This window comes from Necator americanus, chromosome II (genome assembly GCF_031761385.1).
Source record: "Necator americanus strain Aroian chromosome II, whole genome shotgun sequence".
Classification (NCBI taxonomy): domain Eukaryota; kingdom Metazoa; phylum Nematoda; class Chromadorea; order Rhabditida; family Ancylostomatidae; genus Necator; species Necator americanus.
The window spans coordinates 4,435,241-4,463,068 of NC_087372.1; the positions used below are offsets into that span (position 1 = coordinate 4,435,241).

At 36.8% G+C, this 27,828-nt stretch overlaps 1 protein-coding gene across 2 annotated transcripts; it reads right to left on the reverse strand.

Moving 5' to 3' along the window:
• Positions 1 to 650: 650 nt before the first annotated feature.
• RB195_016845 (uncharacterized protein) lies at positions 651 to 27,711 on the reverse strand (the record flags this gene model as incomplete). 2 transcript variants are annotated; one of them, XM_064183569.1, is made up of 20 exons in its annotated part: positions 651 to 743; positions 2,438 to 2,554; positions 2,977 to 3,123; positions 3,188 to 3,358; positions 4,715 to 4,864; positions 4,966 to 5,040; positions 5,188 to 5,475; positions 5,767 to 5,850; positions 7,356 to 7,467; positions 7,546 to 7,623; positions 7,692 to 7,786; positions 7,858 to 7,980; positions 9,659 to 9,749; positions 9,806 to 9,934; positions 10,943 to 11,048; positions 11,116 to 11,203; positions 13,262 to 13,354; positions 27,252 to 27,366; positions 27,435 to 27,573; positions 27,687 to 27,711. In XM_064183569.1, the coding sequence occupies 20 exons, from the start codon at positions 27,709 to 27,711 to the stop codon at positions 651 to 653; spliced, it is 2,319 nt and encodes a 772-aa protein (XP_064039450.1). The 2 variants fall into 2 exon arrangements, with proteins under 2 accessions (XP_064039450.1, XP_064039451.1); XM_064183570.1 differs by lacking the exons at positions 27,252 to 27,366; positions 27,435 to 27,573; positions 27,687 to 27,711 and having other exon boundaries at positions 13,262 to 13,339.
• Between the last annotated feature and the right edge of the window lie 117 nt (positions 27,712 to 27,828).

Genomic DNA, 27,828 nt, shown 5'->3' on the forward strand with positions numbered 1-27,828 from the left:
AATATTGTGTTTTTTGTCCCGAAACTGCATTTTTCCTTGAATCCGACCATCTTTACGGTGACTAAAAATAGTGGGATATTTTCGTTTTCGCACTTTATAAATGGTGTGAAATTGAAAAAAAAGTGAATTGGTGCCGCCTAGAGAGAATTTTCCCCTGCTTAATTGTCGGCGATATGAAATTTTCATGTTTTAGGTGTTTTCGTCACGCACAGATATATTGGGCAACACTCGAGTTTTATATAGTGTAGAAATACTAAAACGAACAGCTAATCGATAGTTATACGGTATATACACTCTATCCACTACACATATTATATTACAATCGTCAAATAATGAACCGGTAGAAGAACGGGTGGACATTCCGAAGTGAAATATGCGACAATGTGTTCAGAAAAATGAAACGAGAAGATGTTTTGGCGATGAAGAAGGAGAAATGGGTGTGGAAAATAGGAGTAGGAGGATAAAACCATTTTTCTTTTCTTTTTTTTTCTTTTTTTTTTTTTTTGGTTGCAAGTGAACATCGTTCAAGGCTCTGTGGAGATCCGTGTACGCTCGCTAATGATTGATTTTTTTGTTTGTTTAAGAAAAAATGGGGAAGAATTCAGAAGAAATTTAGAACACTTCAATGGGCATTACAAGGATCATCATCGTTATACACGGAAATTATTCACACTATTCGGATCGTCCACCTGGAAGAATGGATTGTCGACTTTCTTTGGGAAGTCATCCTGCACAACAACAGCCTAAAATCGAATATTTTTAGTGGTCGCTGGCGAAATTCGGAACATGTTTTATTGGGAATTAATTATTCACAGCGGCAGCACCCCACTACCGAAAATAGCCGCCATCTGCGATCGTTTCTTTGACGACTGTGAAACCGACCGAGAAGATCGCGTAACATGTGTCATTACGCAACGGATGCGTTGCGCAACAAACGACACTCGTTGTGGTGCGCTACGTATGGGATCTGCTCGTTTAATAGGGGACTGAAAGAATAAAAAAGAACGCTATCCTGCCTTTCACATTGACATTGACGCATGTAAGTAAATGCGACGCGCGAGAACTGGTCCCCAGTACGTCACCACTTTTTGGGTTACTTGTAGTCGCAGGATACCACGCAAAAGCTTTTCTTAGGTTTTTTTTCCATTTAGAGGTGCTAAAAAAATTGCTTTGCACAGTTTTTGTAGTAAATTGCTGCAAAAATTGTGGAAAAGCTAAAAAAAAAGACAGAAAGCGTCACCTACGTTTCTGCAAACCATGCTTCAATCATTTAAAAAAATGGAAAATAGTATTCAACCTATAAAACAGGCGGTTTCTTCTTTTTTTCCTACTTGATTTTTTAAGGATTTTTAGGTTTCCTAAAATAGGTATTGCATCCTTACCACACAGCATAAAAACTACTTTTATCTCCTCTATAACGTAACCAATCAACTAACCATGGATATCCAGAATATTAGAAAATATTCAATCTGTTTACTGGTTTTTTACCTTTGATTATATCAATTTCCTGAATTTTTTTTTGCATTTCCATTTCCATGCATAATATGGAGTTCTGCATAGTCCATTGCTCAATCCCTAACGATAAAATTTGTTTTTTTTTTTTCAGAAAAAATTGAAGTGCTATATCTCGGGAGGAAGATAGCATTAAAAGGTTACAAGGTTTGAATGAAACAGATTCCTCTCGAAAAGTTCTAATACTAGATTTTTCCGGGACCGCCTCCAAATTTTTAGAACCTTGGTGTTTTGAGATAGTGTAGAATACTTTTTTCCTATCACTTTTACTGTCGTTTTTCTACATCTGTAAATACATCCAAGCCCTAATTAAAATAAACGCTCGTTCTGTGATTTTTTAAGGATGAAAATTACTGTATGTTAAGTTCCAGTGTCCAAGGAAAATTTATCCAACTGGATAAATATGTTCTGACGGCTAAATGGGCGTGGCTGGACATAGTGGATATATGTGTTTATTTATAGGCAATACATATCCTTCTCCGGAAAAATTTCTCCGTTGTTAAATGCATCACGCAGCGAAAATATATATCCTTTAATTTCAGCAATTGGAAATGTTTATCCAAGAAATGTCTGCGGTCCCGCGAAGAAGTAGCATTCCACCCCTAATTTACTATTTTCAGGGAATTAATCAAACGTCAAATGATATTTGGCAGTATGTTTGTGAAAAGAGGTCCTGGAAAAGAGGAAAAGAGATTTCTTCATACCCATCATATTTATCCTACCAAGGACATGTTGGATGCGGAATCAGAAAATAGATGGACTCTATCGTTGTGTTTATTCAACTGTCATTAAATTTGCGCAGCTTACTGGATAAGTTATCCATATTTAACTACTAGTACTTTTACCACAACTGGGATCTCTTTCGGACGTTTTTCCGGTCTCATAATAATTTCTGAACCTTCTCCGGGAAGAAAAACAACGTTACCTTTTCGGTCTCTTCAAGTGGACGTGGGATTATCTCCTCATTGTCTCTCAATGGGAGGAAATCTTTATCTTCAGCAGGTCCAACGTTTGGATCCGAGACAACAGGGACAGAAGCAGGCTAAATGCGCAAGGATATAGTTGTAACCATTCTTCTAGATGATCATGTCTGATTTTTTATTTTATTTTATTTTATTTTATTTTATTTTATTTTATTTTATTTTCTTCATTTTATTTAAAATTTATTTCACGAGAATTTTCTGGATCATTTCTTTCTTCTGAACGTTCTATTGGAATCAGAAGATGGATTCTTCTGAATGTTTTTAAATTTGTAGTTCGCGTTTAGTCTACTCTTACTATTATTATTCTTACTATTGCTCCTATTAATAACAGTTTTATTTAGAATTTTTCCATAATTTTTTAAAAAAAGATTTGCATGTTTTTCCACTATTTTTTCATAGGATTTCTGAATACTGAACAATACTGTGGAGAAAAATAAATAAGTAGGGATTGATAAATAAATAAATAAACACAATAACCCACCATTTGTTCCTCAGCGGCCTCAGGTTGAGCATGTTGCCAGGAATTCACCGCCGACGAATCAATTGGATGATCAGGTGTTAGAACAGCGTTCTCAATGACTTTCGGATGTGCCTCAACGGCAATATCGACCGGCACATTGAATTTCTCCTAGGGAAATGTGAGCTTTATGAAAATATTCCGCCTATTCCAAGCTAGAAGCAGATCAAAACACCTCTCTGGGGAATCCATCAATACCATCACTATCGTGTCCCGTGTGTGGATCGGGGAGAACAACAGGTTGCGGTACAACCGGTACTGGTGCCGGATGTGGCTCAACAACTGCTGCTGTGTTATCCACCCATGGTGCAGCAGCGGCAGGATGTGGATTGAATGGGGTGTCGAACTAAATCAAATCATACATTTTTAAGGAATATTATTTATTATTTTATAACACCTAGGACTATTATCGAACCATAGAATATTATTAATTATTTTATAACTCTTGGGATTATTTTATACGTCTTGGTTTCTGATAGAAAAACGACAGTTTTCAAGAATTCTACGAGTTTTAAGAGGGATTTTCTTTACTCAACGCAAAATTTCCTTGAATTCCGTATTAAATATTTCCAGTTGAAAGCGGCATCCAACTAAAAATCCACTTATTCTGGCTAAATGGGGAAACAGCCGAAAATAACACAATTGAACTGCAGAAGCGTAAGTGCAGTACGATGCAAGACTAAAAGAAAATCCTCTGAAAAATCCCGAATCAACAGTTGCGGAATTGGCCGAATAACGTGCGGATCGAGTGGAAAAAATCCCCTGAGAATTCTGGATAAATCCAGAAAAACTGTAAGAAGTAATTTTTCTTCTCTATCAGTTAAGATATCCGACTGGTGATCTGATTTTCTAACACATATGAGGTGTTGCTGGATTAATGACGAGGTCCTAACCAGGATCATCACCTTTGTTCCATTCACAGGCACACTTATTTTAAATATTTTTTACGAGAGGAATCACTTGCTTCATAGGGACCAAACTGATTTTTTAAAGGAAAGATTTATTCCAGAAAATAATTGTGATTTGTGGATGTGAGATAAAAAGTGAGATAACACATCATTTTTTGCAAGGAATGAAAATAATATAAAAATGATCTCAGCAGATCTCCCTAGCCGAAAAACACGTGAAACTTTGCAAATTTTTATGCAGTTTCGAATGCATGATTCAATCAATAATTATAATTACAGACTTTTTGGTTATCAATAGTTGTAATTATAAAAATAAACATTTATTTCTGCTAACGTTAGAAAAACATTCAAATTCAATGAAAATTCGTGCGCGTTTTAATTCCCTTAAGCGGTTTTGATGTTCTTTTTTCCAGAATACACTATTCTGAAGTTATTAGAAGAGAATATTGATTGGTACTGTAGGAACTACATATTAGAAAAAGGTAGTTTGAGACTAAGTACCATCTATAAATGATAAAGTTTGCTGGATAAAAAACTAATCAGCTCTTATGTATTGATTTTTATTCATTTATTACTCATTAGTATAAATAAAGTCACATAATTACTTCTTCTACTTAGAGAACTTTTAAAAATTACCATTCGACTATTTTCGATAATTTAAAAGAAAATACTTAAATTTAGAAGGAAAATTTGCCTATTTCCCTTTGCTTCGCTTCGTTTTCGTGCTAAGAAAAGAATTTTTTAACCTGAGATAATCAAACTATTTTACATGTTCTTCGATTTTCCTCACCAACCTTAACAGGCGTATTTTCCCAAGTTTGCTGCCAATTCTGATCATCTCCGCTCATGTACCATGGCTTCGGATTCACGTTGTTGTTGTCGTGGAAATTATTATTCAGATTGTTGTTGGCATCAAAACCGAATGGTTGTGGGAAAATTGGAGCCTTAATTATCCGCAATTTTTTCCGCTAACAATGTCATTTTTCTCCTTTTTCTTTCCTTTTTTTTCTCCAATATGAAACGGACCATATTAGATGTTCCTCACCTGGTTCTGAACGGGGAATGGGAACTGATTTTGTTGTCCGATCGATGGATGGAATGGTGGAAGTGGTGGAGATGGCTTAATTAGAATATATATATATATATATATATATATATATATACGTTACAGATCTTTTCTCAGGGAAAAGATTGTGTCCTGACGTAGATAATCTACAGTAAACAGTAATTTCAAAATTTTTCTTTCGGAAAAGTTAGATGGACGCACCAAATGGAATTGATTTTGTGGTTGTGGTGGTTGATTAATGAACAACACCATCGGCTGTGGAGGTACAGGTTGATCAAGTCGTGGTTCCCAGAAATGAGGTTGAGGTTGAGGCTGAGGTTGTGGTTGAGCCCATGGTTGAGGTTGAGCGAACTGATGGAACGGTGGTGGTGGGACCCATGGTTGAGCCGGATGATACCATGGTTGAGGTTGTGGCTGCGGCGGTGGCATGAACATGTCTGGTTGCGGCTGTTGCTGCTGCTGCTGCTGGAACTGTAGCTGTGCTTGAGCCTGGAAAATGCGTGGGCGTTGAAAAGAAAAAAGAAGAAGAAGAAAAAAGAAAAAGAAAGCAGAAAATATCGCCTTATGATTGGCTGATAACTAAGCACAACAAAAGGAAACATTCCAGCCTTTTCTAAAAATACTCAAAAATCACTTAGTAATTCTTAGGATAATGCAGAGAAATAACGATAGATTCCTTTTTGTTCGAGGATTTTCGGAATTAAATTTAGGTTAAATTAAGATTTTTTTCTCTTGGGAGAAAGCATCCAGAATGTTCTGCGTTGACTGAATATGACTTACGTTCTTTTCTCCAAGGATATGTCCAATAATCTCCGGATTGTTACCGAATACCTCCGTAACTACTCGTTCTGGGGTATGGCTGTCCTGGAATAAATGAAATCACCTAGAGAAAAAGAGGAAGAAAGCCCAGTTAGTTTTCTGGGACCCTACGTCTGGGTTGCCCTTTGAGAAAACCAGTTCTCTTTTTCTCAATGTGAGAAGGACGCGAGAGGTAAAAAAACGGAAAAATTATTCCAGAGAAGTTCTATCTAGGTTTTTTAGGGAAACAAAATTAAAGTAGATAAATAAATTTTAAGAAAACAATACATGAAGAAGCATCTGCGCTTAACATTTCTACAAGAATCTACAAAATGACAGGCATAAATCTACAGAAACTGCCTCTAATACTATTAATATAATTCTTAATATAATTCTTTTTATTGACATCATTTTTCCGATTTTTTTCCGCCTCTAAAAAAACTAAACCGTTTAAAGCAAGGTCCCAGAACTTCTACTTAGCTGCGCGCAGCTCGCTTCCCCTAATTTTTCGAAGGGACCTTTCGAAGTCAAAGAAAAAAAAAACGATTCTTCCTATTCTTGCATAGTTCCATACACATAATCAAATGAATTCAAGCAGTAAATATAATGGGTCCCAAAACACTTTGCTAGTCCAGTAACAGAACTTCTGAACGCATTTTTGAGTACATTGTTCTGTTTTGTGCCGATCAGCTGTGATCTACGTATGTATTGTTGCCGAGTTTCTTGTGAACTAGGCGCGGGAACATCAAACTATCAGGATCGACATGATGGGACCGGGAATTTTCCACTATTTACTTTCTTATCTCCTACACAATAGAAAATTCTTTGTCTTTTCCTCCTTTTCTTCTTTTTTCTTTTTCTTTCTTTCTTTATTAGTGAATTTTCTACAGTTTTACTCGTTGCAACTTTGCTACTACCAGTTTTTCTATAGTTCACCAAGTTGTGGAAAAAAATAGATATTTTCACCTCATTCTTTTGTTTCCTTCAACTAGTTATCCACTAATATCGATAGAAAATAATAAATGGTAGATAGTTGCTGTTCCGACTACTACTTTTCTTTCCATTTTTTTTTTGTTTCAATGAACTGTGACTATGGTTTTATTCAAATTTGTTTCTTGGTTTTTCTTCGGGAATTCTGAGAGATTATGGATAAAAAAAATTGTGGAAAACGAGTGTGACAGCAGTCACCAGTTGGTATTCGTTGATTTTGACCTACATATCAGTGTTCACATCATTTACACCCAATTTTCATTGTAAAACTGCAGAAAAACTAAATGTTCTTTCCGAAAATTTCTATTTCTTTTCTTATCTTTTTTTTTAAATTCTTTTTCTAATTTCTTTTTTCTAATCCAGTAGCGTTCTTAAGGTTAGCAATTGTAGGTCATCATGGCTTTAGGCGGTGAATTCAAACCCTTTTTTTAAAGTGGGTATTGTTTCTAAGTCATATTCACTAACTCTAACCTAAATCCTAATCTAAATCCTAATCCAAATCCTAACCAAGCTCTAAGCGAAGTCGTAACCTAAATCCCAACCTAGCCTAACTCTAAATCCTTAATTTGAGCACAAATTACCTTCTCGAAATGATGAGTGATCCTCATTTGTGGTTCCTCTTCAGGAGCATCCCAAATCGGTCCGAATACCTGATTATCATCCACGAATTGTGGTCCGTCCCAACGATTGAATCTGGAACACGAAAAAAAAGCGATCGAAACTCAGGGCATGCCCTCCAGTGGATTATTGTACTGAGAAAAGATGGCCGACCTGTCCGCTGGTCTTATCCACGGTGATGGACGGATACTGTCACGATCGAATTGCCATCCGAGATCACCGCGATTTCCCCTGAAAATATGTTGTAAAGGCTCTGAAACCCATGGAAACCAGAAAAAAAAACCATGTCCTCAACTTACATTTCATTGTTAACTTCAGGATTATGGAACGGGCCAAAAATTTGTCGTGGCATAGCAACTTCTCCGAAAGCGTCATCAATCGCTTGTTGAGACATCTGTAAAAGTGAGAATCTTTACTCAGTTAACTTTTTCTTTTCATAGATTCTTGGATCGTTCCTTTCCTGACCTGATTTCCCTGAATTGGTTTCACCTCAATCACATGAACTTGCATATCACCGTTCAAACCCATCTCTTCAGCGTTCTCACGCATTTTCGACAAAAGCATGCGAAGAAGATCGAACTTGGTTGACTAAATCAATAAATTAAAATCGATAATTTCACATTACGCAGTTGATCAAGTATGAAGTAAAGTTAAGTATTTGTAAGTTATGGATACAATTAAGTATATTTATGTACGTAATTAGTTTAAGCGACAGAAATTATCCCGTAGCAAATATTTCTACAACTTAGATGGCAGAACTCCTTTTTCTCCTTTCCTCACGTAATGCCAAGCCTAAGATTACATATTTATTTATTTATTTATTTACATTTGAAAATTAAGCTGTCAGATGTGAATTTATGTGATTTCAAAGGATTTTGTTCCTTTTGCAGAAGGTCAGGTCCCGAGCAGAATAGCCTGAGAGGAACAGTGCAGCATGATTGTAAGAGGGAAATAGAGACTTTTTCCATGCTCCACGTAGCTCCCTCACATTTGTTGTTTTTTTTCTTATTTTTTGAAATTCATCTGTGACAGTGTTGTGCTTCCTGCATTACTTTAGAACTGATTCAGTTTCAAAAAAAAATAATAACACCAATAATAAACATAATAATATATAATATAATAATATAACAAAATTAATAATATAATAATAATAAAATAATAAATTTTTTCCAAAAAAAGTAAGGAAAAAACACTATGAATAAGACTGCAATCTTCAGAAGTTATGTTTATTCTCCAGAAAAATTATTCCCTCCTCGAAACCTCGTAGTCCTTTCCTCTTAGCACACATCTAATGTTGATTTATGTGTCAAAGTCGATTGTTGACATATTCCATTCCGCTATTTCGGAAAAAGTCTGGTTTTTTTTTGCTTCGAATGAGCCCCTTTCAAGAACCGGTAACTGTTTTGTGGATGCCGAATGCCGAAACGAATAAACGGTGAGCTTTCGGGGATCGGCAGGCGGATTATATGGCTGGCTCATTTATGGATGGCGTCCAGCCGTGACCATCAAACAAGTCACCGCCGTCATCGCCGCATTTTCTATCCGCTATTAAAACAGCTGACACCGTTTAGATTTCGATGATTATCCATATAGTGACCGATTACGTAGGTTAGTAGGTGTTGGTGACGAGGTCACGGTGCACATGGCGGAACTGATGAGCGAGCGAGCGAGCTAGCGATTGTACAGCTATGGGGACGAGTTCACCGGTATCGCTTACATACATGCCGAGATTGAGGTCAATTCCTGTGTCATATTGATTACTGGTAGAAATTTAGCCCGGTGGTATGTCAGAGACAAAATTTATATCCATTCCTTCTTTGTTTTTCCAATTTCCTGCACTTTGAATGCTTACGGACGAGTTCTCCGTTATGAATTAAAAGAAAATTGAGAGAATTGCTCGTTTTCTGACGTATGTTAGTCCCTTATGACTTCTAATATAATCCAAACCACGTCCACGTACGGAATCCAAGGATAGGTCCATCTAAGGATTTTTCACTACTTTGAAAAAGAAAAAAAAAACATATGCGGAAAGTACGAGTTTTGCTGGAGCAGTGAGTCAAGTCAGACTAGCGACGGTCGCTATTGGTCAGTTTTTGACAACGCCCATTGCATTAATTGAACCAATAGGGAAATTAGGGGCAACGATGACGTGATTGGTCTCCTACAAAAACACCACCATGACAATAATCGTTTCCTGATTCCGTTAAAAGATCAAATAGGCCCCGCCCATATTTTAAATATCCATTTGAGCAAAGGTTATCCCTACCACTTCATTGTTTACTTCCAGTGGTGTTTCTTCATTAGCTGGGGCGGTTGTTGTTGTGGTTGTTGTTGAAGACGCCGAATCTTCGACTAAGCTAAAATGAATCAATAATTCGAATCGATCAATTATTGATCGTGCACGTTGGCTCACCTATCTTGTCGTCTAGGGAATGCGGGCAGTTCATTGATAGGCTGTTGAATTTGTGGCTGTGGTTGTTGAATTTGTTGTTGCGCCTGCGACAGTAATTCAAAACCAAGCATACGTTGGCGTAGTTCAGCCCTGAATCAGGTTTCGTTACGGTAGGAAATGGTGCGTTAACAGATAATATTTGACTAACAAATGGTGTGTGTAAGTTTGCAGAAGCCGGTATCTTTTACTTTACAAGGTTTCTCACCGGGAAAAAAGAGATTATTGGTTGGGGGAATACACAGATAACGAATTTGATAGTCGCGAAAAATTCCACAGATCGTTTCAGGACTATTAGGGGACCCGAATACGGTATCAGTTAACTAAAAATGGTTCAATGAGTTCTAGTGGAACACGTGGCGGAGATCGTAGTCCGTGATGGTGCCACGGAAGAGACGATCATAACAATTTGTGTGGATTGCCTGCGATTTTCATTTGCACCCAGGCCTTTAAAGGACCACATACATGACTCTGTGTGTGCATGACAAAAACAATTTTTTCCCCTCGTTTTCCCCCTCTTTTTTCCCTCCTCTTCCTCATTTCTGCTTTTTTTGTGTTCCTTAGTGAAATCATTCCAATGTTAAGGTAAATTTCAGCAGATCCCCTACATGTTCGAAGAAAATTCCCATTGTAAGCGGTGCAAAATCTCTTCAAATGATGTTTTTCGGGGAACAAAGCAAACGTTCCAGAAAGTGCAACGCAGGATTTTTCCAAAACACTTGAAAAGATAAAAGTTTAGTCATTTCTTTACAGAGGGGTTCTAAGTAGCAAAGTTAAACATTGTTTGACGTCAACAACAGACATAGCCAACGCTTTTGTGCCTATTTAACTTAAGGAAGAAAAGAGCCGACATCTAGGAAAACTCTAGAAAAATATTTCCAGATACTTCTAGTCGTTCCCGTTGCCTCCTCTGGACCGCTGGAAATTGTTCACTGAGCTGAAGTTCCCGGAAAATCTCGAAAACTTTGCAAAAAGAAAGAGGTTTTGCAAATTATGTAGACTGTTGTGTTCCCCTCGGAGTTTGTAAACGAATGAACCGGTTACAGGGATACGGTAATTTTGAAAGAAAATTTCATTTTTAGAAGGATTCCAACCACTTACCATTTCAGTCGTAAAAATGCTTGATCCCTTTGTCTATTGTAGGTGATCTCCGAAATTGTAAGACAAAGCAGCACGATAAAGAATGCAGCAACAATCCAGGATAGAACTAAAACAGTAGGGAATTTAGGATAGGATTTTATTTACACTACTGAAAAACTGCAGTAAACACATACCTCCACATCCCCACCTCTTAGGTGGTGGCGCTCTTGGTACGATAATCGGTGCCGGTACCGGCATCGCCGGTGGTGTGCCTAGAGGTACCTGGAAGAAATCTCATTTTAAACAGTAGATTATTTAATGGCAATATTTATCGATTAGAAAATTTTGCTAATTAATGGCTCAATTAACTTGGTTTCTTTATTATTATTATTATTATTATTATTATTATTATTATTATTATTATTATTATTATTATTATTATTATTATTATTATTATTATTATTATTATTATTATTATTATTATTATTATTATTATTATTATTATTATTATTATTATTATTATTTATTGGTTCAATTATTTATTTCTTTAGTTCCATCATTCCATTTACATCACCGAATTCGGCACTGAATAGAAGAATGGGGAACAATTCGTGGTTTTTTCTCTAAATCTGAAAATAGGTCCCAAAACATGAAGACGTCTTCTAAGGAAGTATTTAGTTTAGAATAAGCAAAAATTACGAGACATATTTGGCTGACAAGTCGAATTTTTCGAATGAAAAAATCCCCCCCCCCCCCAAAAAATAACCCTAAAATTAGATCATGTCCAGCTTACTTTATACCATGTATGCTACTTGTCTCAAACTTCTTCTGTTAACTAAAATTTTTAAAATTTAATTTAATTTAAAAAAAAAAATTAACAGTATATGATAATACATTTTGTTTATCATATACTGTTACTGTTCATGTTTTATGTTTATGTTTGTTTACATTTAGTTTTATGCGTTTGTGGAAAATTATGTTCATGGAATACGATCTAACATGAGGTACATATATTTGCAAAATTTTTCTAGGAATTTTTGTATCCAATCGATTACCAATTACATTTATTTATTTTTTCATCATGGTGATCATTTTAATTCCGTTTATTCACCACATTTCAACATCGGCCCACTGTTTTCGGAAGTTTTTAAGAGGATCAGATCTCGTTTTATTTTATATTATAAATATTTTATTTGTTTTATCATTTAGCAATTTATTTGTGTCTTTTTCGGAATTGTTAAAATATTTAATTGACTTAATTGTTAATTTAATTTGTTTACTACTTGATGCAAACACGTATCAACAAGCAATACTAGTAGGAACTAATACCAGTAGGAAAAGGCGGTCCTGCGGAGTGAGTTTAATGAAAATGAGGAAATGTTCTATTTTTTGGCGAATGGATGTGGAGCACAAATAAATAAATAAGTAAACAAATGTATACACAAACTTAAAGCTAAACCTCTTTCACTCAGAGGATTGGCAGGGACATTGGTAAGCTGTTAAACAGAATTCACATGTGTAATTAACCTCATAAGACAGCTTCCAGAATTTTCGGAAGTATCAGGAATAAACTACGCCAAGATTTACGTATAACGTTACATACGACTAAAATGGAAAATTATTTTATATTATTTTTTAAGGAATCATAGCAGTTTAGTTTTAATAGGACAGGTTTCAATTTTCCCAGAACATTTAACTGTAGAAATCAGATATGATCTTACATTGAAAATGATGGGTACGGTCGAAAGGTCCCGCTTCATTGGGTCAGAATGACGGAGCGACAGACAGAGGATGGGGCGTAGATATTTGTTCGCATGAGCGAACTTCCTCACTATACAACTAGAGGAGTGCACATGTACATATATTTATAACACATAATCCGTTTTTTCCCCCGTCTTCCAAAGAGCTGGTAACTCCTTGACGGAAAATATACGTTAGACAGGAATAACCGGTTTCTTCCCTAACACGAATACGAAATCCTAGTTCTTTCGGGATGAATTATTTGCAATGCAGCTGTTTCTTCAGCTGAATAATGTATGTACACTAGTAGGGCTAAAAAAAAACTTGTGGAGGCAATATTTAAACAACTACAGTAGAAGGTATAATACATTGAGGAAGCAGTGCATTTCTTTAAGAAATAAATCCTAGACAAGTTCCAGAAAAGTTTTTTTTTTCGTACGTTTATACTTCACCAGATCTAACCCGGCAGCATTTTCCCTAGTTTACCTGGAAAATATTGGAACTCAACTTATGCTGCTTGATATTTTGCTATGAGAAGAAGAAAAAAAAAGAATAAAAGGGCTCATGGAATGAATTCATGGAAATTTCTGGATCACATACCTTAGGTGGTTCTGCCTTCTCCAAATCCGATTTTTGTGCCTTCTCCTTATCATCTAAGCCCACTGTAAACACTTTCATCCTCGGCTGGTGAACCTATAAATGGAAGTAATTCAGCCGTAAATCGAATAGCCATAATATCCGTAAAATGGCGAAAAATTCTAGTCGAAATAAAATGAACGAATCCGGAAACGATATTAAGAAATATTTGAGAGAGAGCAAATTTTCTGGGGCGAAAAATTAGAGGATCGGTGACGATATGTTCAGGAAGGTGGAAGAATTCGAGAGATACAACCATCACGCCCTCATCCATCCATCAGGTGCTATCAGGTGCCCCACCACCTTTCACTAAATAAACTCCATAACTTTTTGAAGAGTGTCCAGAGTTCGAAACATACGGCTGTAAAAACAGTGAACAGAGTGCTGAAGCACACGTCAAACTCATCCCATCGGCTGACTTCACCAACCCCCGCTGCATTCGTCTTTGTTTGTTTACCTCACCGGGTACCATTGATATTTACTCTTCCAGGAAATGTTCTCTGATATAGTACATATACACAGGAAAAAAAAAAACAGGATTCTATGACATTCGATAACTTCACTAACTTTTTTGTTGTTAGCGCGGACAAGAAATTTTTGCTGCTCTTGCGGCGCCAGCCAAACAACATGCACAGAGGAAAAAAAGTAGCACTGGATTATGTGCAGAACTGATTCCGAAACTAGAACCTACTGCTGACGATAGGAGGGTCCTGCGTGGAAAATTTATTTTTGCTTATTCAAACTTTTCTATGTCGTCAACGTTTTTCCAAAAATCCCCCATCAAAGAGAAGAAAAATCTCCAAAATTTGCAAAATTGAAGGGAATAAATGCCCTTGGGCCCTTAGATAACCCCTCAACCTCTCACTACCTCATTATTGGGATGAGGAGGTGGAGGTGGAGGTGGAGCGGGTGCTGACAAATAATAGATCTCTCGAAGTTGAAAAATGTCGGGAGAGATCCTGTTAATTAATGAAAATGGTTCTGTTTATCTGCACTTTTTGAGTGTAATGATGGCGGAGGTCACGTTGAGGACTAAACCTCACATCCTCAGGCACAATATGCACGAGAATCGAAATTCTTTTAAACCTCTCCGATAAATTTTGAAGTTCGAAGTGTTGAAAACATCTCGAATTGAGTGAATTTAATATAAAAAGATTAATTGCGGAGTAATTTTGCAGAGAATTCAACGAACGATTAGAAGATTACATAGCGAAAGTTCCGGAAATTCGAATTATCCTTTGATAGGTTTGCAAAACTTCTGAAAAACGGGTATGAGAAGATAAATAGGAAAAAATACGAATTTTGCTCCGCTTTGTGGGTACGTGGAATAGGATTCTTAAGAAAAGGATTTGAAATCTTAAAAATTGAAGTTAAAGGTGAAGAGAATCCAAATAAAAGTCAATCTAAAAGAATAGTAATTTTGAAGAACATTTCAAAAATTTAGAAGATTTATTTGAAACAATGTAAAATCTATGTATAGTATATGTAAAAAAGTTCCCTGTCAAGTTGCAAGACACCAATTCGCCGCAAAATATCTCAAATAGACGTTAATTTACTGAATTTCGGATTTTTTCGTGTAACCGAAGATCGAAGATCGGTCATGAAAGCACATAAAATTTCCTACGACTTCGCTTAGATTTTTTCCACGAAAAAATTGGAATGCCTCTTTCGAGAAAATCCCAGCATTTCGGCGAATAGAAGCGTTTCGACTCGAAAAAGTGTCGCTTTGCATTCTCACGCGCCGCTGGTCAACTAGGATTAGAAGTTAGCAGTTGAGTCTCCAGTCTGACCAGTATTTAGGATAGTAAGCCTCGGGGAAAAAAACGCGAGCAGTTTTTTTTTCGTTGAAAAAATTACTTCCACTCGATAATGATCCTCTTTTTTTGCTCTAGATTTGAAATTATGTGCTGCTTATTTACTTGTACACATTATTATTATTATTATTATTATTATTATTATTATTATTAATGTTTACGTAATCCACATAATTCAAGAAAAAAATGGACCGTATCACGCTGGAATTCTGTTACATAGTAGCTGATTTCACAGCTTTTTTTGAGCAAACCGAATCAGGTCACTACAGTAACCTATCATTTCGTTTATAGTTGATATTTACAACAAATAACCTGCAATCCGTAATCTAATGATAATTTACTCCAATGAAAATGAGGCCAATCCGGAATGAACGGCTCCGAACTAAAGTAAACACCGGTTTGCAGCGGTCGATTCGAAGAAGGTGAAAAAATGAGACGAAAAATATTCTAAAATTAATATGCAAGTGCGAAAAAGCGCAGGACCATGTCAATATTTGTATTTGCGTTGCGTTGGAGTGATGATCGTATGGTCCTAGACTGCAGCGGCGGCCGGCGACGTTTTTCTGGACAACAGCAACGCAACCGCAGCGATCGGTGACGGAGCGATGGAGCGGACTGCTGTCCAGAACCAGCTTACCACAGCCACAGTCGGGCGGGTGGGCCCAGCCAGCCAGCCTATTCAGCACCGACTGGACATTCATCCACACATCCATGACCGGCTGCACAAATGTTGATCAACCTATATTGATCTAACTCAGCCCGCATACATACATCAAGCCGACATCATATCCTCGGCTGCCTGCAACGAATTGTGTTCCCGGATCGAATTTCGTATAGTAGCGTGGTGAAGTGGTGGGTGCGAACGTTTGGATGATTTCCGGCAGGATTCCAGATATCTTGAGAAATTGCAGGAACACGACCATTCACTTCTCCGGGCGTTCTTCCTCGGTACAAAGAAAATCGCAAAATTATGACCCACGTCAATGCTGTGGAGATCCCAAACTTCGATCAAACATTGCGCCATAGATCATCATGATCGCAAGGGAAATTTTATAATTTCAGAAAAACAAGAATTATTGGCACAATAATAATAAATAATAATATTATAATAATAACTAATAATATTCATCCATAACCAGTTCATTGATCACGAGAAAATGGCGCCTTCGCCGCCACAGGAATCCAGGGCATAGGGAGGATGTTGACGCGTAGGAGAATTTATAAAACCAAACTCTTCCTAACTTCCCGAAAAAGGCTGCGCTTAAAATAAATAATGAGGGTATTTTTCACGACAAATATGATAAATTGAACATGAACCGTCACTCTTATCTCCTCACTGCCTCATGTCCGGAAAAAATCATTGGCTGCAGGTCACGCGAAATGTAAGGAGGTCACCACATTTGCGAAGCGAAGCCTGTGCCCAATATTCTAACACCATCGAACAAATCATGAACGACTAGAAGCATGTAGGAATTAAACAAGGATTTTTTTAATGCAGTTCCTAGAATTTGATGTGTATAGTGGTACAGTATGGGATCGAAACGGAGCTACGGAGACTAATATTGTTAAGGTCGTCGTCGAATTATCGAATATTTCCGAAAATAAGGCGATAAAACTGTAAACTGTTTTGTCGCTCCGCCTTCTTTGATCTCCTACTACGCTGACAGACTATAAACGCCCAGTAAACGTCTAATCACATCTATTATTTGTGTCAGTAACGGGATGGGATGTGAAAGTTGGTCGTCAGAGGTAATAAATGTGCGATAAGTGGAAAAAAAGCCACAAAATATTTAGAATTTTCTAAATTTGCACAGGTCTGGATACACTGAGCTGGAACGGCTCTGGGCCGTAATTTTTTCTGACAATAAGAAATATGGAACAATAACATAGAAAAAAATCAATTTAGGAATGGAAAATTTTGTTAGAAGCGTCCAATCCTCAACATTATGTAGGAATTTCAACCTTAAACTTCCATAGAATTTTGCTAAGAGAAGAAAGAGAGAAGTGTTGAAAAAAAATAGGTTAATGTAAGTCTGTATGTTCATATTATTGTTTATATTTATAGAGTACTGTATTTTTCAAAACTAACTATGTAATGGAAGAGGTAATATCAATAAGGTGAATAAGTAAATAAGAAACATTAAGAAAATAATGGTAAGAATCGTAACAGGTGCCGAAACGCCGCCAAAAAGTTGTTGGATTGATTCAGCGGGGGTCAAAACGAGCTGAAATGGATGCGTTCGCCGTGTGATCTACCAAAGATCAGTCCACGCCTATAAAAATTATGTGAAAAAAAATGGGAATCGTCCAATCCAGGTGGCTAGATGAGCGCTTTAAAGTGTTCAAGGATAAATTCCATGGTGTCGCCTACGCCTTCGACTACAGAGGTGAACAGCTGTGCTGTAATTTAAGAAAAAAAATTCAAAAAAAAACAACTGGAATTTATTGCCCATTTTCGACTGTCTTTGAATCTCGGCATGTTGAAACGCAGTTTTAAAAAAGATTTCATTGAGCTGTAGCCAAGAAAAAGTCTTCCTAAAACTAAAATTTTATATATCAAAAGAAAAGTGCCTACAATGAATCTCGACATTTTTTAGGAGCAGCTGCTGTTTGTTGTGTTAGGGAAAATATATACACAAACCAGTAGTTGCTAATAGATCACCAAATATGACGAAATTTTAGAAAAAAATCGCACGCGACAACGTAGACGGAGGGTCCCAGAAAGCTAGCTGCACTCACCATCAGTGAGGTCTTTTTCTCTAGATGCTCAATAATTTGTCGGTTGCTATGGTAAATGTTTCTGCATCTGAGAACAAAAAAAAAACGCAGAAATATGGATGTATTCCTGTGCATCCGACTCAAAAAATGTCGATAAATAGGAAAATAGTCATTTTCGGAGGCTCGGATAAAAATTTTCGTCAAGGATTCGCTACGTACATTGATGTTTTTCATTCATTCGTAGAAAACCGCGGCGGCAATTTCTTCTTTTTTTGGATTATCGTTGAGGCCGATTGTAAAGGAAAAAAGTGGCTTATGTAGTTAAAAATCGTCGTTCCTAAACGATCATCGAAATGGTTCATAAACAACTAGTGTTACTGTAATGATGACTCATTGCGCATTAATTGACGCATATTTACAGAAGTACGGTAGAGCGAGATGGAAATGCAAACGAGGTAAGCTTAACAAACAGTGGAATTATCAGTTTGTAGGTGGATTTTGCAGTAGGTAGCGTTGGCGTTTAAGCTGGGAAGGTACGGTATGAGGTAGCGAAACGGGGAAGAAAGAGCTGGAGAAAAGGTTGTTATTAATGCGTGTGTAGGAAAAATGAAAAGCTAAAGATAAATTAAGAGAGAGAGAGCTTGAAACGAAACATGAGAACAAAAGAGCGCTGTTCAAGTGTGAGGCGAGGGTGAGGGCATGGTGAAGGAGTGCATGTCGCCGCTGGCTGCTGGACAATGAGAGCCGGAGGGTGAACCGGTTCGGTCGGGATCTGCGGCTGCGGCCGGTGGTGGTGGAGGTGGTGGCTATGGAGGGTTGGCTGTTCAGCAGCGAGCTGAAGTTGCGCGGGTGCTCAATAGGAGTGACTGGCGATGGCGATTCGCTCGATCTTCGAAAGTCCACCTCTTATCCGCTTCGGCAAATCCCCGGATGATCCCAGTGTCTTATCCATAGATAGCTCGCTTAAGCCTACCCATAATTACAATGACGAAAATCACAGAGATGTTTCATTTTTGTGGAAATTCCAGGGATTTTTGGGTAACTGCGTACAACACAGCCATTATAGTTCAGCGGTTTTCAGTTTCTACTGATCAGATACTGTCAAAGAAAAATTTTATATCTTAAAAATTAATACTTCGAGCGTTATCTATCAGAATTTAAAAAAGAACCCGGACCGTCGCCATGAAAGATTTGTGAATTTTGCTTTTGTCCGCAATTACAGACCGCACACAAATCACCGCAAACGGCCATTGCCGAAGCTATCGAAATTTCATGGAGATGCACTAAAGACATGGTCCGAAAATAAATCGGAATTTTTATTATTTAACCTAGAAAACAATTTTCAACCGCCAACAATCATTAGAGCTGCACAATTTCTTCTAAGTTTGCCTTTCGTTCGGTTCTGCATGATGTCACGGAAACAGTAGGATTTGCCCGAATGTGCTGCCATTTTCCCGAAACTACCCCGTATACATAGGTGTGTAAATATGTGCAGAATGTATTATATGAGCACTTATTTACTGTTACGGAGAACACAGTTCACAATCCACAAAATTCTGTAATATTACAGTATCCATTTGGCAATTAGCTTGCTAGGATATTTTGCAAAATTGCATTTAAAAAGTGATTAAACACTAAAATTTCCAGAAATTGCTAGAAATATCAAGGGAATAGCATAATAATAAAAAATTTAATAAATAACAAATAATAATAATGACTTATATGAAGAATAATAATTTAGTAAATGATAACTAATATAAATAAATAAAATAATAAATAAATAATAATGTAAATAATAATTGATAAATAATAATAATGACTTTTAACTATGATAATTAATAAGCAATAAATAAGAATAATAGCTCTTAAACATAATAACCTATGAATAATAAATAATATCAGGAGAATTTCTGGATTTCTACGTTCTACTTGACGTATTCGGATTGATCCTAGCAATGTTTCATCGCCTAGATGGATGACATACGACTCATACGACATACATAAGTCTTTTTGTTTGTTGACCGAACGAAAAGTGTTCGGAGGTGATGGTGGTCGAAATCCACCACCACCACCGGTGCGATAAATCGGTCCGGATACATTGCGCGACATAATATACGTACGATAGATGTACGTACGTACGACCCGAAAATCACCGCACAAATTGCTTTCTCGTGACCGTTCGAGGTGAAAAAAAGCGTTGGTTTTTGATCAACTTTTGATCGGGTTTAGAAAACCCCGACCCCAGACTTCTTCCATACGTTCAAGGATTCATTTTACACTTTATCGTTGAGATCTTGGGAATTTCCCTAGGAAATTCGCTCTAAACATTGTCTAGGTGACCTACATAGATGAATGAAATGAAGGAAACGTTTGCGTTGATTGATTATTTTCGGGAAGAGGATTCAGTTTCGAAGAAAAAAAAATGGGAGAACAGAATTTCAACGAACGGGAAACATTTATCATGTGACGCTATTTTCAGAGAATAAGAATAGTTGCAGAAGTTTGAGCGAGCGCTTTTCTTCCTTACCTTTTTCAGTTTTTGTTCTCAAGAGGTCTGTATACATTTAAAACCTATAAAGAGGAACACAAGAGGGTCCCAAGCTCTGGGAAGAGCGTATTGTTAGCGACAAAGTATAAACGCTTTGATACTGATGCAGAAGAGAATGGGAACTTCGAAATAGGCGAGCGTTTATACTGTCTGCGAATCGCTTAGGCTCATCCGCGAGCTATCAGGGTCATTATTTATTAGGGTTAAAATTAAGATTAAATCATTAATTAAGTTAAGTTGTTAATTAATAAAAAAATGAAATTAAAGTTAAAAGTTAAAGAGTTAGAAGTGGTAAAAGTAAAAAACTGAACTTTGAGTTGAAATTTGAAGGTGAAATTAAAAATAAAAATCCGCTAGGATTATGAATTCTAGTTTTTTTTTTTGCAATATGTTGCAATTATGGAGTTTTTCACTGAAAAAGTGACGATTTAGCGAATTCTGATGTAGGTTAGAGCCGTGAGGATGAAAATAAACGGAATATCCGTAGTAGAGCTGCAGTAGGTTCAACGATTAGGACCTGACCACCATCATTTTTGCAAGAAATAATTTTTTTTTTATTTTCCTGGACAGCTGTAATGTACAAGCCTACACAACAGCTGTTTCTACATTCGCCACATTCTACGTTGGTAGGAATATTACGTGGATTTTTTTCTCGGAAAATGTATAGAATACTAATATAAAATAATGAGAATAAAATAAACAAAAAGCAAATATTAATAAAGAAAATATTTTCCAAGGTGAACCGACGACATTCAGCGACACAGAGCGGAAGTATGTACAAGAATGAGCGTGCGCGTAAGCTTCGCTCCTGAAAGATTAGTAGCTAATCAACGGGAATTCTCGGCTAAGGTAAATGACTACGAATGGAAGGTAGAGACTCTTATAACGGAGTTAATAAATTAATAAGAAAGGAAAAAATGAGCGATTTCTCCGATATCCAGAACCTACGAGGATGGAAAGCAAAGAAACGTATGTATGATTAGTGGCTAGGCACCGAATTGCACCATTTCCGTGGCGAATTTCTCTGATGTGCGGTCAGTTCTTTTAGCGAGATCTATAAGAAATTAGTTGTAAACTGGAGGACGTAATGTTGTTGTAAGATCGTTTTCAGTTAAGTTTTAACGTTTAAAGTATAAAAGTAGTGCGTACGTGTGTGACCGTTCATGTACGAGTGATGGTGCTGATCACGATTAACGATAGTGTTTCGATGAACGATCACACAACAAAAAAAAAAACGCAGCAGAATCGTTCGCTTGTCATCAACGTCGCAAGACAAAGCGTTGCGTGCTTACGCCGACGACGACGACGACGACGGTTGTGTTGTCATCAATGTGTTATGCAAGAAGACAATGGGGGACCCGTAGGTCGCACGATTTGCTAATTTCGTTCCGAACCGAACATTACGGTGCTCTGGGATGGTTTTAGGATTCAATGCAGAGAGAGAGAGAGAGAGAGCGAGAAAAAGTTTTCAACAGAAGAGAGGTGGGAATAGAAATTCCCTCCTTGTGAGAATAAGTGCTCCGGAAAACTGCCCGAAAATTCGTGTGTAATTTTGTTTTTAAACTCTTCCACACCTCAAAGAAACTCGGATTGATGTCGTCGTGTCGTCGTCGTCGACGAAACAAGAAGGAAAAGAAGAAGAAACATCGTAAGGAAATTACACCTCATGCCTAGAACGCTTTCATTGTCCTGAACACATGCGTTTTTTCTCACCGCCTCTCCATGTAGGAGATGCGTTACCATAGAAAAACATCCAGATACGCGCTCAGCTAATGGAATAGACTAGAAAATAATTAAAGAAATCATAAAATTATACCATATGCGGACTAATGTATGCGAAGAAAAACTTTTATTAAGCACAAGGTTTTTGTTATCCTAAAGTGGTGGCTGCGAGGAAATTTTCCTCAGAATACATTCTCTAATTCGCTTTAGAATAGTTACATTAATATTAATATTAATAATTATTAAATTTATCATTAATATTATTAATTGATCAAATTTAGGCCAGGTAAGAAAAAAAGAAAAAGATACATATCCGTTAGATTAGTGATTTTACTATGTCTCATAAAAAGAGGACAATCCTCGCTGAGTTACCCATTTTAGGTCCCAGCATGCAGGATTAAACAAATAATAATAATAATAATAATAAATAAATACCGATTAACGGATGTTCCAATGGTTATCTCTGTAGTTATCAACTAGAAATACGGTAAAAAAAAGTAGATGAACATAGTGAAAATAGTGATTTCAAGTGATATAGTAATATATGCGCAAGAAAAATTAATGTAGAGGGCGACTAGGGTCCCATTATCATAACGTCATCAGAGTAGCGTCTTAATAATAATGAAATAATGAAAATAATGAAAAAATAAAAATAAGGATTCTAAATAATATAATAATATATGTGTAGCAAAAATTAATATAGAAGGCGACTAGGGTCCCATTGTCACAGTACTATCATAAAGCAGTTCTAATCCTTGAAAAAATTCCGAATAAAATTATAAAGGCACGAATTTTTGGCCGATAATCCGTGTTCTTTGCATCGTATCATCGCTGTGTGAAGTTTATACTATTCATATCTATACACTGAACTAGTTTTCCAGTATATTTTCCATTAAAATATGACACAAATTCCAGAGCCGAACGAAAGAACGTTGTCCAGAACGCTATTACGCCATTTCATTCGGCTTCGAAAATAACCTCGTTCCAACAGCAAATCTAGGACAATGTTCGTCACGAATTTCCGTTAGAAAAAAACCTGATTAAGGGTTCAACAGTGTGAAGAAATGATGGAAATCAGGACATTTGTCCACAACTTCACCATCCTTCAGTGATAAAACGAGATGTCCGAGGTGTTTAATGAATATCTACTAAGATTTCAGTCAAATTTCTTAACGTTGTTGTCGTTGTTTTCAAAATTAGCGGGGTAAACAGTAAACAGAGCAGTCATGGGAAATAAATCGCTATCTATTTTTGTTCTGAGGAAAATCTCGGTCGCTTCCATGAGAAAAATTTGAAAATTTCGGAAAAAAGTTCACTAAACACGGGTTTTCGGGCGGGTTACGCAGGTAAGTGAGCGGATTATTTCACGGGGATAAAAATTCCATACGATCGATAGCGGTAACGAGGATTAAGCATGGTCCGAAACGCTCAGGAAAAGAAAAACATCAGCTGATAGAGGCAGAATGTTGACTGAACCTACATACAGATGCCCGACGAAACAAAACCAGTGATGGATGATAGCAGTTTCGAGGGGGAAAAAGTGGGACGAGCGGGACTCTGCTGGAAGAGTTTTCCTCGAAGGGGAATCAGTTAACAGCTATAACGTCTTTCGAAAGTATTTCTGTAGAAAAAAGGAATCGTTCATGTACAAATATTTTTAATTCCAGCAAAATAAAGGATAAATGTCTGGCGTTAATCGCTACGGATGCGTCTCCACGTTCACTTCCACTACCAAAATAAAATTCAAAAAATTTATTAATTTGCGGAAGATCTATAATAAGCCACGAGAAAATGATATATTGATTGATTATATTGATATACATATGATATATATGATTACATTGATTATGCATTAAATTAAATTAAATGATAATCATTGGAAAATTTGAATGCAGCACCGTGGTTGGGTCTCCAAATTGCATGAAAATTATGAAAGATAAGGGAATCCAGGAACCTGTTGGATTTGTTCTACAAATTTTCATCTGATCCTAAGGGAAATCCGGGAATCTGCTGGATTTGTTTCACAAAGTTTCATCCGATCCAATCAACTCCGGGAAAAAACTGGGAGAAATTGAGAAGAGATACTCTTCTTCAATTTCTTTTCAATGCATTCAAAATTCTTCCTGAAAAATTTAATGGCTTTTATGACAAACTACTCCATTAGAACTTTTTTTTTTGGTGTTTTTACCGGAAGAACAAAGGAGGATGAATTAATGTTCTCCGGAGGATTCATGTCGTTATGGAATTCAGAAACGCGCATAGAAAGGCCGAAAATCGTCACACCCTGGACAGTAAAAATCCACTCTGTCGGTAACTTTTTCTAACTATAATAATATCTATGTGATTTATTGGTAATTTATCGAGGAACGAATGACTTTTGTGAACGCGTTGAGGTATTTCACGTTCATTCACGGAAAACGTCGGTCACATGAACAAAAATTACTGTCGAAACGTGGTCGAATTGTAATTATGTTCGCGGTTTTGTACACCTTGAATGGAACGACGGAGCGAAACGAGTTCAGAAAAGGGAAAGATGAGTGAAATGCGATGATGAAGAAGGCCATTTATGACCACAAATTGGCGAGGACGAGGAAAGGAAAAATAAAGGGCGAGGACATTTTCGTCGACACAGACGATTCGAGCACAAATGAGACACAATGGTGTGCACGAACTCGTCGATTCGTCAAACTCTTCTTTTTCATGGAATTCACGTACAATTTTTCTCATTCGATTATTCCGAACGGGGCTAAACGAAGAGTGAAGGAAAAAAAACTTGTCCATAGCAATTTGTGGCCGGCGGAGTTCTTTATTGGAACGTACATATATAGAGCCGGTAGTGCACCGGTGGAGCGATATATATTTGGATCGGTATAGAATTTCGCACTGGAGAACTGTCTATTGGTTTAGCCCGATAGCTCGAGATATGAAGGACGAACAGTGGTGTCGTTATGGCATAGGAGGAAGGACTGCCTGGAGATCAGGGAAAAGGCTTTGAGGTCAAGTTGAGGGATAAATTTTTACCAGCGTTTCGTGTTTTGGATCCATTAATTCAACATAGTTCGGTGGTTAGAAGACTGTCTTAGCGTTTCTTTTGCGGATCCACTAATCTAACGCAGTCCAGAGATTAGGAGGCTTGTCTTATATCTTTTTCATAACATATACAATATTATTTATAAATACATTAAACCTGAACCTAGCAGTCATCGACGAAAGTATCCTAAGAGCAGAGTTTATTTCCGGATTTGCAATACTACAGAGTGCAGAAGAACTCAAAATATTACATATTTATGTTAGTTATTATTTATTGTCGTTTGTTTATTATTTATTACTATTGTTATACATTTATATCAAATATTATATATTAGATATATTATTATATATATTAGATGTGGAGTATTAGACTTCGCAGCAGTCATTAACAGCCTTTTCAGAAACGAAAACTACAAAAATTATAAGTTAATTATTTACCAAAATTTATAATTGCTCACAGAAATTTCTATTTACTTCTGAAATATTTATATATCTCACAAATTTCCCTTAGAAAGCATAAATGCTCTAGTAATGCAGTATTGTAGTGATTACTTTAATAGTTAATTATTTATGAAAGTTTATTCATTCATCAACTACCATGCTACAATCACAGTAATGCGATGTTGCAATATTTTTTAAAATGATTTATTATTTATTTAAATTTATGTTTGCTCACAAGAACTTGTATTAAATTTTAGAAAAATAAAAATTTAGTAAAAAAAAACAAAATATTTATATATTATACAACATTTCCCAATAATAATAAGTTTAAACGCTTTAGTATGATGAGTTTAATGCAGCACTACGAGGAATGAGGAATGAGGCGCTGCCCACGCGAGATTGGTCGATGAGGATTTAAAGGAGATAAAAATTTGATCCGAATAGAAAAAAAACCTGAACTAGGCTTGTCGTGAACGCTTTGGTTATCGTGTACGAGCGGCAAAAAACTGCCCCAATTACATTGTGGTGCGATAAACAGCCGGTCTCTTCTCCTTCTTACATTTCTATTGTATTCTTCGGATTTCTATAAATAGTCATTTTTTTTCGGGGAAAGCTTATATTCTGGACACATTCCCCAGGTCAGATAGCAGACTTTTATGCAATAAATATAAATAAATCAACAAACAATTGAATAAATAAATATATATACATGGTTCTCAAGGGTACTGAAGTGGGAGGTTATATGTCGCACATCTCGCTCCACCTGTAAAAAGTGACCCAACCGTCACTCTAACCTCAATATTCCTTAAAATCTTAAAAATTATGGAGTAGTGATTTCCTCAAAATTATGGAATAATGATTTAAGTAATTATGGAGACGATAAAAATTACAGAAAATATTACATAAATAAGAAATATTACGTGTACGTGTAAAGATTTTTTGCTGCAAAAGGTGCTCTATTTTCGAAACTTGGACCAGGAAAGCGAGTTAGCTCGGGAGGCGCGGTCATTCCTTCGATTTCATTTCAATACACAGAAAAGTGTTTATACATCTTACTTGATTTTAAATAGTAAGTTTAATTTAAGAAAATTATATTAACGTAGTTGTTCGTACTTAATACGTACTACAATTATATGCGCCCGTAATATTTCTGGTAGATGATATTTTTGCGAATTTCATTTTCGCACTCTCTATTCAACAGTATGGTATGATACAGTATATTTGGTGCTACAGTACTGCAATGAATTTCAACTAGATTTCTGTTAAACGAAAATTAGAAAAAAAGGGTTTAGAAACGCAACCACTGAGGGGGTGTCAAGCTACCGTACCACTTTTCTATTCTTTCTGTAATTTTTGAACTATCGACCATGCGACCACGGACCTCTCTCTTTACGACTGCGCTACATCCGCCCTGCAGAAATCTTTGGTTGCATGAAATTCATTCTGATTTGATTATTAATTAATATTTTGATTTGATATTGATGGTTTTAGATTGAAAGGAAAAAAATGAAAATCGTTTTGGTTGAGTCTCCGAGTTCGAACAGTACTCGGTTGCTGGTTGTTGGTATCCATCGTCAGTAATCGTTCTTTATTGCTCGTCCTCGTCCAAACTGGTTTACGATTCCGACAGATGTTGTTATACGATCGGATGGTATGTACTCAGTGACGACGATACACGTACAGTGTGCACCATCATGAGGGAGTGGAACTCAACGAAATATCCAGGATACGACGGATGCGAACGTATCACAGCTTGAATGAAGCCTTTTTCAATCTCAAATTTCGTTGTATACCACCTAAAAATCTGTCTGGATCACCGTTATCCAAAGCGCTTCTGTGCTACTACAAGCTCGTTCAGCGTTACATCTTCCAGAAAAGTTCGACTTTTCTTGAATCTTGGCATAGAGATTGCAACTTGTCGGCAGTCCAATCTAAGCAACAGCCGAGATTGTTAACAAACTTTATTACGGCTAACGTTTCGGCGTCGTCGCCTTTGTCAGAGCCTGGAAAGTCAAATCATTTGTGATATATCCTCTCAAATCCAGAATAAGCCATTAAATTCCTAAGATGCTACATCCAAAATCGAAACCAAAAGAGTCCAAAACGTCGTGCTTACCTATGTAGTCGCGTTGCCGTGACATTAGCGGACCTCCGCGTGATAAAATCGCTCCGCAAGAACTAATTAGGATGCGAGTCGCATATTACCCCGTAGATCAAACCCCGCGAAGGACTTGATACAGAGTCAGCTCGTTGGTCAC